At 34.0% G+C, this 15,336-nt stretch overlaps 2 protein-coding genes and 1 non-coding gene across 3 annotated transcripts; 1 reads left to right on the top strand and 2 right to left on the bottom strand.

Moving 5' to 3' along the window:
* The first annotated feature begins 1,813 nt into the window (after positions 1-1,813).
* Positions 1,814-6,352, top strand: LOC132188308 (E3 ubiquitin-protein ligase At1g63170). Its single transcript, XM_059602731.1, has 5 exons — positions 1,814-2,656; positions 3,519-3,638; positions 3,732-3,864; positions 5,331-5,495; positions 5,782-6,352. Exons 1-5 carry the CDS (start codon positions 2,067-2,069, stop codon positions 5,956-5,958), a joined length of 1,185 nt encoding a protein of 394 aa, XP_059458714.1. The 5' UTR covers positions 1,814-2,066; the 3' UTR covers positions 5,959-6,352.
* Positions 6,353-6,940: 588 nt separating this feature from the next.
* On the bottom strand, positions 6,941-7,029 carry LOC132188904 (small nucleolar RNA snoR114). The gene has a single exon (XR_009440963.1). It is a non-coding gene; the product is annotated as a small nucleolar RNA snoR114 (small nucleolar RNA).
* Positions 7,030-10,137: 3,108 nt separating this feature from the next.
* LOC132188796 (BON1-associated protein 2-like) lies at positions 10,138-10,808 on the bottom strand. The gene has a single exon (XM_059603333.1). It carries the CDS (start codon positions 10,656-10,658, stop codon positions 10,152-10,154), a length of 507 nt encoding a protein of 168 aa, XP_059459316.1. The 5' UTR covers positions 10,659-10,808; the 3' UTR covers positions 10,138-10,151.
* Positions 10,809-15,336: the final 4,528 nt, after the last annotated feature.

The raw sequence follows: 15,336 nt of genomic DNA, 5'->3' as shown, positions 1-15,336 counted from the left end.
TTCCGTGTGTTGAAAAATGTCTTCATTTTTTCCGCAAGACCCCTTCCTTAACATTGTGTTTATAGACGAAGTCTTTTAACGTTTGCACAATCCATGCAAGGAAGTTTCAAGACATTACTAGCATTGACCACCTCATATTAATCCTTACATTTACATTTTTTAATGGTATTTTACTATTAACATACAAATTTTAATGCTGATTACATGTAAAGACATGGGGATTGATAAGACTCTCAAAAAGATCCCAAGTTAATTAACTGCTATAAAGTAGTGCGATCACCCATATGAGTAGTAAGAACTAGGATCCTCTCCGGTTTTTGAATTGGAGAGGAGTCGGTTAGTAATATCAGGAGGGTAAAATGATTCAAATAAAAAGTATAATTACTATTTTACCCTTATGTTGTTACCAATTGGCATATTTCTTGCTCTTTTAAACTAGAGAGAATTTTGTTCGTATGAGTAAAAAGTAAAATTATTATTTTACTCTCATGTTATTACTAAGGGCATGTTTGAGAGATTTAAAAGTGCTTTTAACACTTAAAAAGTATGTTTAAAAAAATATATATTTATTTGGTAAAAAAAATTAAAATCGTTTTTAAGAGTCTAAAAAGCCTAAAAATGACCAAAACGAACTTTTAGCAAAAGCTTAAAATGAAGCTTTTGTCCAAAATTTTTTTTTTATTTAAAAAATATATTTTTCAAACTCAATCTCAAACGAACCCTAAATGTTTATATGTAACATTTATAAAACTTCAACACAAACTAAGGTATCAGTGTCCGTTAACGAGGCAAAACACATGCAATAAAAAAGCAATTAAAAAAAAAAAAAAAAAGGGAATTTTCAACAAAGTGCATACGATTACGGGGAATTTTGAAAAAGCCCAAATACGGCGCCGTTTATCCATTCAATTACTTTTGATTTTCAGGCAACTTGGGTGGAAACAACGACGAGTCAACGACAAGCAATGCCTCTTGAATCTTGATGCGACCGCTTGGTAGGTACACCTATGTGGTTCCAAGAACGTACGTTTTCTCCTTTGTTTGTGTTTTATGGGCTTTTGGCATCTCTTCCTTCCTTTAATTATTTGTTTGTCTCACGGACTTCACGCGTGTCCTCCCTCGTCTTCCTTTTATTTACACTTTCACATTCGTCTCTCGAAACTACCAGGGGACTCAAGTAGGGCTGTTCAACGGGTCGGCCCAAATCGCCCACCCGACTATTCTGACGCGTCCGGCGTCCTGGTAGAGACATTTATTTGATTTTTTTTTTTTTTTTTTTTTTTTTTCAAAAGCCAAAAAAATAATAAACAATAAAAATAGAAGATGGTAAATACTAAATTCAATCTGACGCGGCTCAACAACCGATTTTTCCTACCACTCTCACTCGCGGCGCGGGTACTTCCCGCAAGCAGAAAACGTCGAAAATACCCGCTCTCTTTGATGCTTTTTTCGAAGCTAAACGTTGTAGTTTTGCTTGCGCGAGGCGCGTTTATTTAATATATTTATTTAAATCATATGCTAACTATAATAACCCATTTTGAAAAAGAACTCTTCACATTTATTTAATATATTTAGAGTAATTTTTTTTATGTCTGTAGTTATGGTAAAAATCTCAATCATATATATATATATTTTTGGTTCTTTTTTAAGCGGAACTTTCTTTCTTCCCATTCAAACTTCAAACAGTACCCCCAAAACCAAAAGTCTCTTTAAAAAAAAAAAAAAAAAAAAAAAATCAATATTATTCAATTTTCCCCAATAAGACGCTGAGACGCACCCCAAAAAATAAAAAACCCTTCCATTCAAAATTCCACACGCTGCACCAATCAATAGTCAATCAGCTTCAATCCAAATCCGTAAAAACGAAATGAAAAAGACGGAGAGACGGACTAAAAGCTGAACCTTCGGATCGGTTGCATCAAATGAATCCAAGAACCCAAAATTAGCGTCAATCTCACCCTTCAAAATTAGGCCTCTCAACTCTCAAATACACCAAAACACGCAAACAAACAAATAAACAAACAAGGTCTCCAAAAATCCACATCCAATCCCAAAACCTCCTGGAAATGAACAACTCCGCGCCACCACCACCACCGCCTTCTTCTTCTTCTTCTCCGACCGAGGCGGCTGTCGACACCTCGCCGCTGCTCGGCCACTCCATATCCGACAGTCTCCTCCGGAGCCGCCGGCTCATCCGGCGGTCTGCGCCGCCTCAACTGCGCGGCGCGGCGAGGCTACTCCGGCGCGCGAGCGGGCGGCGCATGATGCTCCGCGAACCGTCGGTCCGGGTCCGCGAGAACGCCGCGGAGCAGCTGGAGGAGCGCCAGAGCGACTGGGCCCACTCGAAGCCGGTGGTTGTGTTGGACATTCTGTGGAACCTGGCGTTCGTGGGGCTCGGCCTCGTGGTCTTGGGGCTGAGCGTGAAGGAGACGCCGGTCGTGCCGTTGAGGCTGTGGGTCGCTGGGTACGTCTTGCAATGTTTGTTCCATGTGACGTGTGTCATCATGGAGTACAGGAAGCGACGCGAGGCGCGTCTGGGAGAATTGGAGGGAACTGTGAGTTGGGAAAATGATGGGGATTCGAACTCCAACTCTGGGTCTGCGAGTGATGGAGAGGATTATGGGATACAGCAGCGTCAGGTTGAGGAAGAAACCAGGTTAGATTCTCTTTTGTTCTTCTTCTTCTTCTTGTGGTTTTTTTGAATGTTAACATTAAATATGTGGACATATACAACTGTGAATGTAAACTTAGAAGCATCTTTCGAAACAATTGTTTGTTTGTTTTTTTGAGATTTGGTTTAACTGGGAGCATAGTTTGTTGTGGAAATTGGTGGAAGTTCTTTGTGCATGTTCAATTGGCTGAAGGAAGTATATCTAATTGCAGCAGCAGAATTTTCCTAGCTCGCTAATGCCGTTTGATAGCAGCCTTTAATGTTTTGGGAATTTGTTTATGCTAATTGCATTGAGAAATAGTTAATTGCTACTGTGCTTGCATCATGACGTGGTAATGCTTCTGTTCAACCTTGAGAAAATGATGAGATTTTGATGTTTTGTTAATAAAGTAGGTGGAAATGCCGTTCTTTGCTTCTGTGCAATTTCTATAACTCGTGGCTATTTATGCATTGGAAAGAATCTGACTGCAACTTTTCCTATACCAAATAAGAAAAACAAGGAAAAGGAAATAATAATGTATCGATGCTGAGATCTTCTGTAGAGGAGGATAGTAGTGAAATAGAAAAGGACTTTAAGTCATTACCCAAAATTGAATAAACCAAACAAAGCCCTTTTCTACTTGGTGGCTTCAAGCCAGTAGCAAATATAAACGAGAGGAAGTGAGGCCTGGAGAGACAATGGGGTTGTATGAGAGAACGTGGTTGATTCTATTTACTTGTTGATCTATATGCTCTTTATAGTTTAATTTTTTGTATGACTTTTGAGTTAGATATGTCAGTGTGCAGTATTTGATGTCTGCACTGTCTCTTATAAAAATGTGTATTGATAACATTGATACTGTGGCAGTGTTATGAAGCATCTTGAGTCTGCAAATACAATGTTTTCGTTTATCTGGTGGATTGTTGGATTCTACTGGGTGACTGCTGGTGGTCAAACTTTAACACGTGATTCGCCTCAGCTTTACTGGTGCGTTCAAACAAATTTTCTTTGATTTCAGTTTCTTCTTCAAGCACTTCTCTGCTTCTCTTTTTATTGCTTATGGATGGGCGTATTTTGCAGGCTTTGTATTACATTTCTAGCTTTCGATGTTGTTTTCGTTGTGATCTGCCTTGCCGTTGCATGCCTCGTTGGTATTGCTGTCTGCTGCTGTCTACCATGCATAATCACAATCTTATATGTTGTGACAGATCAGGTAGATAAGGATGAATCTTTTTTTAATAAACAAATATATATACACTGTTGAATTTGTAAGCTTCTTTCCCCCCAACCTTTTTGCTGGGCATAATCTTCTGCTGAATATGTGGTTTGTAGCTATTTTGGTGGACATAGGCTAGAGTTCACGTGGTCAACATGATTACCTAATTAAGTCTGTTTTAAGTGGTAAAAAGCAAATTCTCATGTGCATGAAGCTTTGATGAGGCAAATTATCAAATGTTGTCAGGTTGAATAACTTCTATAGTAACCATGATGCTCATATTTTAAACTATTTCTACCATGACTTGAAAATTAGATCTTAAAGTCTTAAACTTCAAACTGTGAACTGCAGAAACTTCTGTGCTATTCAATACATGTTTGATGAGCTGAAATTAAAATAATGACCAGAAATGATGTCTAAAGCGTACTTATAGTTTCTTGCTTCATGATAGAAACTTTTCATACTGGTAGAGCTTTATGTGAGATCCTTTATTTGAGAAGATATTCGTTAAGACATTCTGGTGACAATTTTATCTTATTTTAATTTATTCTCGCTTTTTCGGGGGCTGGGGGATAGGACTGCATTTTTCTGCTAGAAACTGTTAACATGGCTCACGGAAATTGTTAAGTCATCATTGGTCATTTTTAGAGGATTTATGTGGTGTGGGGACTGATTTTCGTATATTTTTATCAGAAGGATATTATTTAAATCTAGGGTTCTACCTTGATTGGAACAGAGCAGACAGCTCAGGCTTGTGGTTGAGGTGCCACATCAGATAAGATGTGTACCCTTTTTTATTGCCATGTCACCTAAATTATGACATAACTTTCCATATCCGCAAAACTGATGACTTAGACAATCCATGAGCCACATCAGCTATTTCTGTGCTCTGGTTGACGGCAAGCTAACATTGACAAGATTTTATAAGCTCACAAACCACACAATTGAATGTTTAGGGGCAAAAGTTGAAATCAGCCAATAAGTTAGATGACCAAAGTCGTAGTTTCACCTGCCATTTTCTGTTCTCTCTTCTTCGTTTTTCCTTTTTTTTTTTTTTGGGTTAATGCATGATTGGTCTGATGAAAGCACTCTAACCAAGCCAAAAATAAAATGTTTGTGGTCAAAATAGAAGTATTTTGGTCAAGAATCTTCAAAGTCACATATAGAATCTTGTAATTAATTTGCAAAGTGAACTTAGTGTGTTCTTGAACCTCGTCTTTTGGAATGCAGTTTCTGGGCAATCCATTTAGATATCATTGCAAAAGTCACTATGGTCACTGCATTCCAGTGCAGTGGAATCTTAATAAGAAGGAATATGTCTAATTGAAAGTATTATTCTAAATTAAAGGCCTGTGAAAATCTGATGGTTGGTACACAATCAGGCGACGTTTTTGTTAGATGCTCAACTCCATGCATTGTAACATTTCATTGGTGAACTCATTTCATCTTTTGTATGTGAAAAGGAAGGAGCAACAGAGGAAGAGATTGATCGATTACCAAAGTACAAATTCCGAAAGATAGGTGACGTTGAGAAACTTAATGGGGACACTCAAGATTCTTTTGGAGGAATGATGACTGAATGCGACACAGATACTCCCACAGAACGGGTTCTGTCCCAAGAGGATGCTGTAAGTTCCAATTTGTGGTTATATATGACTAATATTTTGAATATTTCTTGGGTGTCATCATTGAGTATAGCTTCACAGCTGTAAAAAAGGGCTGGACTTGTATAATCTTTGTGTTGGACCAAAAGCTTGGTGGCTCAAGCACCATAGCTCTGCGGCACTTATATAATCCAAGTGCAAAATGAGCACCACCTATGCAACCTAGGTGTTTCCAGATGATGTCTAATTACATAGGAGAATCCCGTTGTGAAATTTCACTTTTGACGCTAACTTTTGTTGTAAATCGTAGGAATGTTGCATTTGCCTTTCTGCATATGATGATGGGACTGAACTGCGTGAACTTCCTTGCAATCACCATTTCCACTGCACCTGCATAGACAAGTGGTTACACATCAATGCGACATGCCCTCTCTGCAAATTCAACATTTTGAAGTCTGTGGACCAAAGTGGTAGTGAAGAGGTATAGAAAATGGAACTTTCCCAACCAAGTCCTGATCAGAGCCTCCTTTCTAGCATCTGTGTATCTCATGCGCACTTGACATATGCTGTCAGCAGCCTGGACCTTCCATGCTTGCTCTTGAGTGACTTCCAGTGGGGGAGTTCTAACAGCAAAATGTATATCAAGAGGGAAAGAAATTTCCCACAAACTGGGTTGTAGGAGTCTTATACAGTATTTCTATTCTTGTTTTCTAATCCTCTTCTTTAACATATATGGGGTTTATAAATCATGCATAAAGAGTACTCTAGCATGTTTCCCCGATAAATTGTAAAATTAGTAGTTCTTTTGATTTGTCATGTTAAATATTATGGAACTTAATCTTATAATGCTGAAAAAAAGAAGGAAACCCCCTTTATTTGTAGTTACCTCTAATTTATGTTTTTTGATTTATAATGGTTTGAGTATTAATAAAAAAGAGTAAAAAAAAACTTAGTAATCTTTTAGAGGTATCGTGGTTTTTATTGCTTTTTGTCTCATAAAAATAATTCGTATTTTCATTTTGCTATGTTTTGATATGATTGTCTGTATTCAAAATAAAATTTGAGCTTTCTGTAAGGGAACTATTCTTGCGGAACATAGGAAGAAATGATCATTTATTTCAAGACATTGGAACAAGGTCTGATGCTTGTCAGAAAGCATTAGGAAAAAAAATCATGATATCCCGGAGGGCTAGGTTCTTTTTTTAATTTTTAATTTTTTTTTTATAGATAAATAATAACTTTATTGAGAAACAAAGAAAAAAAAAACACTGAACAAAAGAAAAGACATGCAATGCAAGCAACCCAAAATACAACAAGAGCTAGAAGCCAATAAGCAAGAGCTTAGAGAAGGCAAAAAGTTTGTAAAATTAAGGAAAACTATTTCTCATTTATTAATAGCCCAAAAAAAGTTAAAGTTTTTCATTATTAATAGCCCAATAAAAAAACGTGAAAAACAAAACAAAACAGAGTAGCTCAGATGCGCGTATTTCTCTTCCGAAATATCAGAGAGTGGTGATGGACCCAACCATCACTAGTAACGCAGAAATCATCACCGCTATTCGAACCTGGGTCCGTAATGTGGTAGAAGAAAATTCTACCACTAGACTGCTGGTAGTGGTTGTGAAATCAAAGCTTATCAATTATATATAACATTTTTAAAACTCCTTTAAACATTAAAATTTAGGTTATGTACAAATTTTTGTATTTCATCTCATCATTTGGAGAATAACTTATATAAGGAGATTGCACAAAAGATGAGTTTTATACAACCAATCAGAAGTTGAAACCTAAACCAAACTTAACTACACCAAATTATATCACGTATAAAATAAAAAATTAATTGTTAAAAAAAAAAAAAACAGAATTGAATGGTTGGCTGGCCACCCCACTTGCCACCCTTAGTCCTAAGGGTGGCGGCGCGACCACTCCATGGCCTGTGAGTGGCTCACCAACCCCATAGGCCATGGGGTGGCTAGCTGCCACCCTAAGAGTGGCAGCACGACCACCTTGATGCAGCGTAGGATTGTAGTGAACAAGAAAAACAGCAAGTAGAAGGGATAAATATCCCTAAGATTGTGAGGCTATCACAAGAATAAAAAAAATCTTCTTAAACAATAGATTCTATCTATGGTTTAAGCAAAAACACAAAGAAACTTAACTCTGAATAATTCTTATTAAACAAACTCAATAATAATCATAAACTGAATTGTTAAAGGCTATAAGCATATATTTATAGCCCAAGACTTCTACTCCCAAGATAACAATGAAATAAAGTTAATTTAGAAGTCTACAAAAGACAACTAAACCAAATAAAAGACTAACAAAAAAACCTAATTCAAATAAAAACCCGAAAGATAAGATAGAATAAACAACTAACAAATAAACCTAATAAAAGACTAAAAGATAAGATAAAATAAGATAAGCCTTGAATTCCAATCTACATCACACCCCCAGCCATGGGAGTGGCTGTGCAGCCACCCAAAGTGGGGGAACCGGCCACCCCTTCAATTCTGTTTTTTTTTTTTTTTCTAAAAAAAAAATTAATTAATTAATTAATTAATTTTTTAGTTTATCTAGAATATAATCGGGTGTGGTTGAGTTTTTATTTTAAGTATAAGTTTAACAAAATTGGTTAATGTGTCAGCTTTTTATTAGTAGTGCGAAAGGTAACTTTTGTGCAACATGTGCACCAAAGTTGCTCTATATTACTTGTACTGTCTTTTTTGTTTTCCAATAAATCTGTGATACAAAGCATGATGCAAATATTAACTAATGGGTATCGTGTTGTGTACGTATATATCAGACCTTTTTCATAGCTTTTCCATTGAAATTCAAGCTGAAAATATTTGTTTGCCATCAATAAATTAAATAAAAAGAAAATGAAAATTTGACTAATAAATTATACTTACCACGAGTCACTTGCACCAATGACACGTACAGAATTTCACCACGCCTCAATTGAACTTATTCGCTCCTAATTAAACACAAATATATAATACATAAGCAATATATACCTAAAAAATCTATATATATATATATATATATTCTTTAATCACACAATTCTTAGAAACCCAATTTTACTATTATATCCCTTCTAATTTTCTCAATTCCTTGATAACCAATTCACTTGAACATTTATACAAATCCTCTAAATATCTACTTAACACCGTTTTTCTGCGGGAGTTAATCTTTTAATTTAACTTCTGTGTAAAACAAAAGTACTAAAAGGTGTGCCAAAAAATAAGAAGTAAAAGGACACAAGTTTGCTTTCGAAGTCTTTTTAACTTTTGAATATGAATGGTGATTGTGTCAAATTGTCATTAGTACTTCGTCTTCATTTTGAATTGTGCTTCTATATAAAGAGAACAAAGACAAATTATTTTATTATATATATATATATATATATATATATATATTCAGGATTCATTCAGCCCCTCAAAAATTTCAAAAATTATTTTTTCAACTCGGCAACTGCTTTCACCATATATACACTAATTAATACACGCATGCCACTTGTTATATAGGTAGCGGCCGGCCCCGGTTGAAAATCAACCTGAGCTCACTCAATAATTAAGGAAACGCATGCATTAGGTGGTGTTTGATAAATGGGTTGGCCTACATACTGTAGTTGATGTAGATCAATGTAAAAAAAAGTAAGAATATTTTATATAAAAAAAAAGTGAAAAGTGAAAAAGTTTTGTTTTGTAGTGATTTTTTTTATTTTAATAATAACAAAAGGTAAATGATGTGATATAAAAAATGAAAATGTTAAAATATTTTTATGTTAATTTTTTTAAAAAAATGGTGATGAACAGTGTCAAAACCAACTCAAACTCCTTTAATGCTGCAAAAAGCCATGCATGTTGCATGTTGCCAACACGCCACCACCTGTCCCATGGCTGTTACAACACCACTGCGTGTACTACATGGTTGGTGGGTGGCACCGACCATGAATATATGGTAAAGGATCCTCTTAGATTCAAATAAATCGAAAGTATTTAATTAATTATATTTGAAAAGTAGTTTTGTCTATTTATTTTTTATGGAGTAAAAAATATATTCTTCTAATAGTATTAAGGGCTTATTTTAGGGGCTTAAAAGTGCATTTAACACTTAAAAAAAGTTTGTTTGAAAAAAAAAGTATCCGTTTGGTAAAAGAAATTGGAAGCGTTTTTAAGGGTCCAAAAAGTCTAATAATGACTAAAACACATTTTTGACAAAAACTTAAAAATAAAGCTTTTGCCAAAAAAATATATGTTTTTTTTTTTTTAACTTAAAAGCTTTATTTCTCAAACGCAATTTCAAACAGAATCTATATATATATATTGAAATATCCTAATTCTAAGCTTTTGATGAAATTAATGACTTGATAATTCCAATTAATAATTCAATACAAAATCTCATCTTGCAAGCCAATATTAATTAAAAAATATATATTTAATAACGTCACGTAATTCGATTGGTAATAGGGCGGAGAAAAAAATTGGCTCCTATACTGCCGGCAACAGCCTTTAATTTGATCATGATATTATTATTGTTATTATTATTTATTTTAAATTTTCAAACAAATTTTCCTTGAAGCAATTATTGCTTATACCACAAACAAGAAATGAAAGACAGAGATTAGTGATTCGTAAGACACATATAACAATTTTATATATAGATAACAATTTTAATCCATCAGAATCTTCCGGTATTGGTACACCAAATAGGAATCCCAGTGACAACCCCACCGAAATTGTTATCCCCCAAAGGCACACCCATCCCTGTACCGGAACAGGATGCGTATTCCGGGACCTTGGCTTTTACAGAAATATTGATAATCCCGTTTCTCTCGCCCTTATTATCCCGCAATCTGTAACTCAAAAAGTGCAAATAACTCTGCGGAACATGCCCACCGACAAAATCCGAGATCGGAATCCTTGCCACCCCGACAGTTTTGTTCCCTCCCGACGTCTTGCATTGTACCTCCACCGTGATAAACCGTTCGTGCATTGGCACGTCCACCACGAGTTTTTCGTTCCACGAAGGATAGCTCCCGCCGTCGGCGTCCATCTTTGTCGTGCAAACTTTGTTGGAGTCCGTTTGGATCACAACGAAAGCGTTCTTCTTGACCGGTTTCCTGTTGGTTCGTAGGTTTTCGCCTGATATCACCGTGACTTCGAGGGTGCGTGACGTGCTTTCCATGTCGAGCAACAGCTAATTAATATTGCGTACGTACGTATGAATTATATATAAAAACGTTTGATCGATTTCCTGGGATTTGTTGGAAACTGAGATCGGAAAGGAGTGTTCTTTATAGGAGTGAATTTATGAGACAAAAGGAAGCTTGAGAGAAGGAAGAGAGAAACATAAAAGAGGTTTCTGTTCTGTTATTTGAACCAACGCGGAAAAGAGGTCCGACCGGGAAGGAAGTTCGTATGGGTTGACTTGTGGGTTTCGTTAGACTTTTTGGCAGTGGAATTCAATTTTGGCGTGTGCGGGCGCTGTAGAATTTTCAGCTTAATTATATACACTTGGGGAAATGGAATTCCAATTCCCTGCGTGCCGTTTTCCAAATACCATTGAATAAAATAATAAATTGCCTGCTTCATACGCCAATTTCATTCATATTTACCAAGTAAACTTCCACCTATTTCCACCAAAACTTTCAATAATTCCGCAATCATAGTTATTGTGATGCCACGTTGTATGAATAAGAATCTTTTCCATTTCAAATTAACGAAATAATATCCAGTTAGTTATAGGGATATTTTTGTCTTTTTTTAATGAAAAGACAAAAATACCCCTCTATTATAACTAATGGGATATTAATCCGTTCATTTGAAATGAAGAGGATCCCAATTCGCGTTTGAGGAACCTAAAAAAGCTAAAACTGAGTTTAACAATTAAAAAGTCCGTTTGAAAAAAAAAAAAAATACCCGTTTAATAGAAAAGAATTGAAAGTGTTTTTAATGGTTCCAAAAATGGTCAAAAGGCCCAAAACGCACATTTGGCAAAAGCTTTAAAATGAAGTTTTTGCCAAAAAGCGTTTTTGAACTTAAAAGTTTTATTTCTCAAACTCAATCTCAAACATGTTCTTACTCTTTAATTTTTCACGTTTTTAATACCCTTCATCAAACAATCACATCCTCATATATAGTCAATTTTTTAATACCAAAAATTAATATCAAAGTTCCCAAATTTTCATTTTATTTTCTTCATTTTCTCTAAAATCAATTTAAAAAATTGACAAAATTTGAGGATATTTGGGAACTTGGACAAACAGTAATATTAAATGCCACCCTCATGTTTTATTTGTATTTTTTTTAAAAAAAAATTAATATGACTTTTAAAAATATTAATGAATTTAAATTAAATAATAATTTATTATAAATTTAATAACAATTTTAAAAGATACATTAATTAATTTTAAAAGATATATAAGAAAAAAAGCACGAGTCTTTTTGCAACACTGACTATCTAAAACAACTTTAGTCGATTTGATGGATGTTGAGGCCACTTTTCTTTTCGATGGGTGGGGGCGTCTTCGTTGGAATCAGTCAACGTAACTGCTGGACGTCTGACTTGGGTCTATGACCGAGCTGGAATTTCTCTCAAAATGTAATCTAATTTATTTTTTAATAAAAAAAAAATATGTGAATTAATCCTCCTTAACATATTCTTCTTTTTTTTAAATTTTTTTTTTTAATACTTATCTTATTTTAGTGGGCGCATGTTTACACGTCCCAAAAGAAGCGCCGTGGCCCACTGGCCCGTTATAGTTACAGTACAATATAGTAGTATACTACTTTCCAGTCGTGTGGAAGGCACCGTGAATAAGAGCATTCCTAATGGAAGAGCCAAATGTTACTTTTATCTAGAATAACTCTTCAAATGTTCAAAAAACCTTCCACATTGGATGAGCCAAAAATATATGTAAAATAGATATTTGATTAGAAGAGCTAAAAAAAAAGTTAAATGTAGCAGCACTTTTTAAGGGAGCCATTTTATTTTTTAGTGTTTCTTTCTCCTGCTTTATCTTTTTCTCAAATCTTTTCTCACCTTTTTTTAAGAAATATAACTAATCGGATGTGGAGATACTTAAAAATGACTTAGCTAAACTAGATAAAAGTGAATTTTAAATAGCTATTTTACATAAAAATATGGCTCTTCCATTGGGAATGCTCTAATATATTTAAAAGTCTCACACTTTCCGATAATTTTTTTTTGATAGGAATGGGAAGAGTATTCGGTGGTCACCCACCAACTGTTATCGAACATGGTGTTAGGTGATTAAAAATTGGTTTGGTTTGGTATGGTAGACGGTAAAATTTTTATTTCATGCTATACTGAATTGACTTTTTTTATTCGGCGGCCGAAAATATCCTTGTTTTTTTATTTTTTTATTTTAAATATCCTTGTTGTTACCCATTGAACCGATACTCTGCCCCAATTTTTTTTTTAGACCTGATAATTTTATAAGAACTTAATATAAAATTAACGAATTAGAATTAAAAATTTTAATACTCAAGTTTAAATATCACCAAGATTTAATACATGAACATGAATTATCACATCTAATATATATATATATATATATATATATAGAGAGAGAGAGAGAGAGAGAGCTAACTAGAAGGTGAGAGTTTCAACCCGTAGAAAATTCAAATTAGGATTTTCTGAAATTCTTCGAAAATTTTAATTTTTGAAATTTTGAATTTAGGCCGTTCATTTTTCATCAAATAGTCATTGTTCTGTACGTAATAGGACACGTTATAGAACAATGACCATTGAATGAAAAAAGCCTGAATTCAAAATTCTAGAAACTGAATTTACCTTAAAAATTTTAATAGATCCATATCCATAAAATTCATGGGAGCTAGGTACCTTATCTTGTTGACTTAATCCAAAAATACAAATATTCTGGTAGTGACCTTTCCAGTTTCCCTATACAGAAACACGTGGGGGCTCAGACGAAGTGGGGGAGACGTTGGAAGACAAATGTTGACGACGTCAATTATGAAATTAACGGATAATTTCCTGGTCCTTATTTTAGGAAACAGACCGCATGCGTCAGCCAAATTATATATATGCAACCGTGTAAAACACTTTTTTTTTTTTTTTTCCCACGAAAATAGGATGTAAACAACAGTAGTAAACGTTATTCATAAGGGAAAAAGAAAGAAGAAGAAAGAAGAAACCACTGATAACAATGATAACAGTAGTATACGTTTTTCATGCTTCCGTTTGATAATTAAGTTACGTACGTGGAATGATAACAATGTAAACTATTAATTAATAATAAGCATGGCGTGTTGTATCCATCTTATTTTTCATCGATGAGAATTTATCTATTTCTTCAAACTACAAAAAAAAATGTAATATTAGTAATGTGTGCACTGTTAATCATTTTTCGCCACGTTACCATTTAGTAACGTGTCAGTTTGTGACACGTTACTAAATTTTTTACTAACGTGTCGCTTTAGCCGGCCACGTTACTAAATGGTAACGTGTCAAATTTAACTCATTACTAACTCGAAAACTGGAGAAAAAAAAATTTAATAAATAAAAATTTAAAATTTAAAAAAAAAATATTGAAAACTTTAGTAACGTGTCAAATTTGATACGTTACTAATTTGAAAACTGGAAAAAAAAAAAAAAATTGAAAACTTTAGTAACGTGTCAAATTTGACACGTTACTAGTTCAAAAACTTTTTTTAAAAAAATATAAAATAAAAATTCGAAAACTTTAGTAACGTGTCAAAGTTAACACGTTACTAAATGGTAAATGGTAACGTGTCAAATTTGACACGTTACCAACGGGTATTGGAAACATGTGCCAGCTGCTTTCCACTTTTTTTCATTTTCTTTCTTCTTCCCTCTTTTTTCTTCCTCACTGCTGCACCTTTTCTTTCTTCTTTCTTCTCTTTTTCTCTCTTTTGCTCTCATGCCCAGTATACCCCCATGGCATCTCCCTCTTCTCTCAAATCGGGAGAAGAAAAAGAAAATGAGAAGAGAAAAAGAAGATAAGATAAGAAGAAAATGAAAAAGAGAAGAAAAATTTTTCTGTTGGGTTTGGATATGGGTGTTTAAAATTTTTCTGGGTCTGATTTTCTGATTGGTTTGGTTTGATTTTTCAAGGTGAATCCATTTGGGGAACAAACATCGTATTCTCTAATGGGTAATTTTTATTTATTTATTTATTTTTATTTATTTATTTTTTTTTTATGGTTGATTTTTCTAATCTTTTTATCTCTTTCAAATTAATTAATTATTTGTAACTTGTTTAGTTTTTTTTCTTCTTAATTAATGAGTATTGTTGACCCAATTAAGACATTATAGAGGAGTAATGCAGAGACCGTGGGGAAAATGGGCAGCCGAGATTCAAGACCCACATAAAGCAGCAAGAGTTTGACTTGAGATCATAGTAAAGGCTTTGAAATTCATTTTAATGAAAAAACACAAAACTTGCAAGCCTAACAGCACTACTCATCCAAATTCCGGAAATAAATTTGAAAAAAAAAAAATTTTTACTAATTTTTTAAACTCTAGTAACATGTCAATTTGATACGTTACTAATAGGAATTTAGTAATACTCAAATTAGTAACACGCCGCACACGTTACTAACCATATGTTACTAACATTTAATAAATGTCAAGCCTATTGACACGTTATTAATCAGAAGGTTTTTTGTTGTGAACAAAAAAAAAAAACTGCCAATATTAAGTATTGATGCTCTAGCTTTCCAATGTTAGAAGATATTACAATCTATTTTGAATAGGGTAATGTTATTTAGCAATGAGAAATACTAGAACATATACTCTTGTTCTTCTTTTTTTTTTTTTTTATATATATATATATATATATATATATATATCCATA

The sequence above is a fragment of the Corylus avellana genome, chromosome ca7 (assembly GCF_901000735.1).
Source record: "Corylus avellana chromosome ca7, CavTom2PMs-1.0".
Lineage (NCBI taxonomy): Eukaryota > Viridiplantae > Streptophyta > Magnoliopsida > Fagales > Betulaceae > Corylus > Corylus avellana.
This window is presented reverse-complemented; position numbering and strand designations above follow the sequence as displayed.

What these genes read in the sequence shown, in the direction of transcription:
- LOC132188796 (XM_059603333.1), bottom strand. Translation starts at nt 10,658, where the DNA reads ATGGAAAGCACGTCACGCACCCTCGAAGTCACGGTGATATCAGGCGAA.
- LOC132188308 (XM_059602731.1), top strand. Translation starts at nt 2,067, where the DNA reads ATGAACAACTCCGCGCCACCACCACCACCGCCTTCTTCTTCTTCTTCT. An exon ending in CAGGTTGAGGAAGAAACCAG is followed by an intron (nt 2,657 to 3,518) that starts GTTAGATTCTCT and finishes ATACTGTGGCAG; the next exon opens with TGTTATGAAGCATCTTGAGT. An exon ending in TTCTGTCCCAAGAGGATGCT is followed by an intron (nt 5,496 to 5,781) that starts GTAAGTTCCAAT and finishes TGTAAATCGTAG; the next exon opens with GAATGTTGCATTTGCCTTTC.